The sequence below is a fragment of the Fragaria vesca genome, linkage group LG5, assembly GCF_000184155.1.
Source record: "Fragaria vesca subsp. vesca linkage group LG5, FraVesHawaii_1.0, whole genome shotgun sequence".
NCBI lineage: Eukaryota > Viridiplantae > Streptophyta > Magnoliopsida > Rosales > Rosaceae > Fragaria > Fragaria vesca.
This window is the reverse complement of record NC_020495.1, coordinates 12,976,137-12,978,825: the sequence shown is the minus strand read 5'-3', so window position 1 is coordinate 12,978,825 and position 2,689 is coordinate 12,976,137. Positions and strand designations below refer to the sequence as shown.

Below are 2,689 nucleotides of genomic sequence, written 5' to 3'. Positions count from 1 at the left end.
GAATTAAAGAATTAAAGTTGAATTTAATTCAGGTTTATTCTAGGAGCAATTAGCAAGTCAACCAAGCTAGCTACACTTCATGACAGATGGGCATACGATTGTTTATCCAATTTGATGAAAGCTTGCACGTCTTGTACCCTTTGCGTTCATTATATATACTGCTCTCCATGATTACTGAAATCGTGCCAAGTTCTAAGCTTGCTCCTTTTTCGTCGAAAATCTAATTGGAATCTGATCAATTAGTTCTTACGAGATCGAGTTGTACAGAAATCATGGCTGATCATGGGGAAGAAGAAAAGATCATACTCAAAAGCCCAGGCCTGCTGAAGGTTCTAATTCGTCCTCAATGATTTGAGTCCTTAATGCATTTGATCGATTAGTTCTTCGATCATTCTTTTTCTCTTTTCTAAATGGCATTTTATATATATGCTTCTTAATTTTGATATTCTTGTCATACTACCCCATGTTAATTCCAAGTAATATTTAAGTTGCTGTACGTACTATTGTGATCATTAATGAAAAATGCAGTATGATTTAGCAGATGTTAAAGATCGATGACTTATCTAATTTCTTGCATGGCATATATGCAGTACATCTTGGAAACAAGCTGCTTTCCAAGAGAACACGAGCTATTGAAGCAGCTAAGGGAAGCAACTGTCGAGAAATACCAGTTCTGGTACGTATATATATGTGCAGGATGTTAGTTTTCATTTTAACAAAAAAATATATATACAATCGAGTCATCGGAGTCGGATCCTAGAGCAAAGCCGATGCCTCCCTTCCTACAATAATCAGCAACTTAATTGCTTTTAGTTCGCTATACATATTATGAATAATGAATTAGTTGACCAAAACCAATTATATTTCTATAGCCTATAATTATTAAATGAAATTTCAATTATATATAGATAAAACAAAGCCAATATGAAATTTAGCCACAAATGCAATAACAACGGCAACGTGCACGTATGTATATGTAGGAGTATTATGAATGTGCCAGTTGATGAAGGATTGCTTCTCTCCGTTCTTCTGAAGATTATGAATGCAAAGAAGACATTGGAGTTGGGAGTCTTCACTGGTTATTCTCTACTCACCACTGCTCTTGCCCTACCTGCTGATGGCAAAGTACGTAGTTTATACATGTATATATCATTATATCTTCAGCATGTAGATATTAGTTCGTCAGATTTGGCTGATCGACTAACACGTACAACGTTTTGATTTTCAGATAACAGCAATCGATCCAAACAAAGAAGCCTATGAGGTCGGATTGCCGTTCATTCAAAAGGCCGGGGTGGAGCACAAGATCGACTTCTTTCACTCAGATGCCTTCTCAGTCCTAAACGATCTCATTACCAATGTAAGGATTTGATCTTGGAAAATATTTATGTTAATTGTTGAAACTAGCATAAATGGGTGAATATGAGATATTTTAGTTTGAATATTGAAACTAGCTAGCTAGAAGCCTAGAATGTTATGATTGGATAATACATGCAAGTGTTGATTTGGGGGGTTATATTCGAAAACAGGGTAAGGAGGAAGGGAGCTTCGACTTTGTATTTGTGGATGCAGACAAGGACAACTACATCAATTATCACGAACTGCTACTGAAGCTTGTCAAAGTTGGTGGGATAATAGCTTATGATAACACACTGTGGTTTGGCACGGTTGCAGAACCGGATGAGGAGAAGGTAGAGAAACCTTTAAGGCCAGGAAGAAGTCATGTGATTGAGCTCAACAAGTTTCTGGCTGGCGATTCTCGTGTTGAACTGGCTTTTGTTTCCATTGGAGATGGTCTTAGCCTATGCAGGCGCCTCTACTGAAGTATGAACAAGTACTCCGATGTTGATCAGGCTCGCCGTTTCCAATGAATAAATAAACTCATTTTCAATTGATTGATTCTATTCCGATCGAAAGACTTGAACCAATGTTGTAACAAATCACAAGATCTTTCTTCTGTGTTTTCTATTACATAAGTACAAGAATTTGTTTTTTTGAGGTGAATGGTGTACGTCAGACTTTATTAATAATTATGAAAATATGAAGGACTACATTTTTCAGAATCTAACACATCTTGAATGAAAAGGAGGAGTATTGGAACAAAATTACGAAAGTTTGGTCATAATCAGCAGCATGAGCTGCCAGCTTGTGCGCAACATGATTTGCCTCTCTTCTAGCATGGACGTACAATTCTAGTCTGATGCATTCCTTTTTACACACTAGATAACTTTTGCTAGCCAAAACGCTTCTTCTTCTTGCGACAACATATCTTGCAAAGAAGTCATCAAGGTCTTCTTCTCAATGTGTATATCCCCGGACCCCGGTCATAGGCTCATTCATCAAAGCTTCCAACCTATCCCGGATTGTCATCATTTGGTTTTGACACAGCTTGAAAGTATCACGCTGCCAAGCATCTGTTGGTGCGGAAAAATTAGTGAAGAAAATTTCCTCACTAACCTCTTTCGACTGGAGCCGGAATGAAAGATTTTAGGTGCTGCTAAATGTACCCAGCAAAGTTCTAGTTACACCCAGCATTGTGTATTTTGTCTCGTATTTTCTAATATTGCCCTTTTATTTCAATAAATTCAAGTTTTAAACTTTTAGATAAAAATTAATTCATCCCTGATTCTTCCCCTTCGTCTCCTCTTCAAGCCCGATTCTTTCTTCCACTTCCTTCTCCAGCCCCCCC

At 37.5% G+C, this 2,689-nt stretch overlaps 1 protein-coding gene across 1 annotated transcript; it reads left to right on the top strand.

The window, feature by feature from the left end:
* Positions 1-2,058, top strand: LOC101297250 (putative caffeoyl-CoA O-methyltransferase At1g67980-like). The gene is made up of 5 exons (XM_004299689.1): positions 1-329; positions 591-676; positions 981-1,125; positions 1,229-1,360; positions 1,530-2,058. The coding sequence occupies exons 1-5, from the start codon at positions 273-275 to the stop codon at positions 1,821-1,823; spliced, it is 714 nt and encodes a 237-aa protein (XP_004299737.1). The 5' UTR covers positions 1-272; the 3' UTR covers positions 1,824-2,058.
* The last annotated feature ends 631 nt before the right edge of the window (positions 2,059-2,689 follow it).

Excerpts from the sequence above, each read along its gene's own strand:
- LOC101297250 (XM_004299689.1), top strand. The coding sequence starts at position 273 with ATGGCTGATCATGGGGAAGAAGAAAAGATCATACTCAAAAGCCCAGGC. Across the intron at positions 677-980 it reads GTCGAGAAATACCAGTTCTG|GAGTATTATGAATGTGCCAG; the intron begins GTACGTATATAT and ends ATGTATATGTAG. Across the intron at positions 1,126-1,228 it reads CCCTACCTGCTGATGGCAAA|ATAACAGCAATCGATCCAAA; the intron begins GTACGTAGTTTA and ends TTTGATTTTCAG.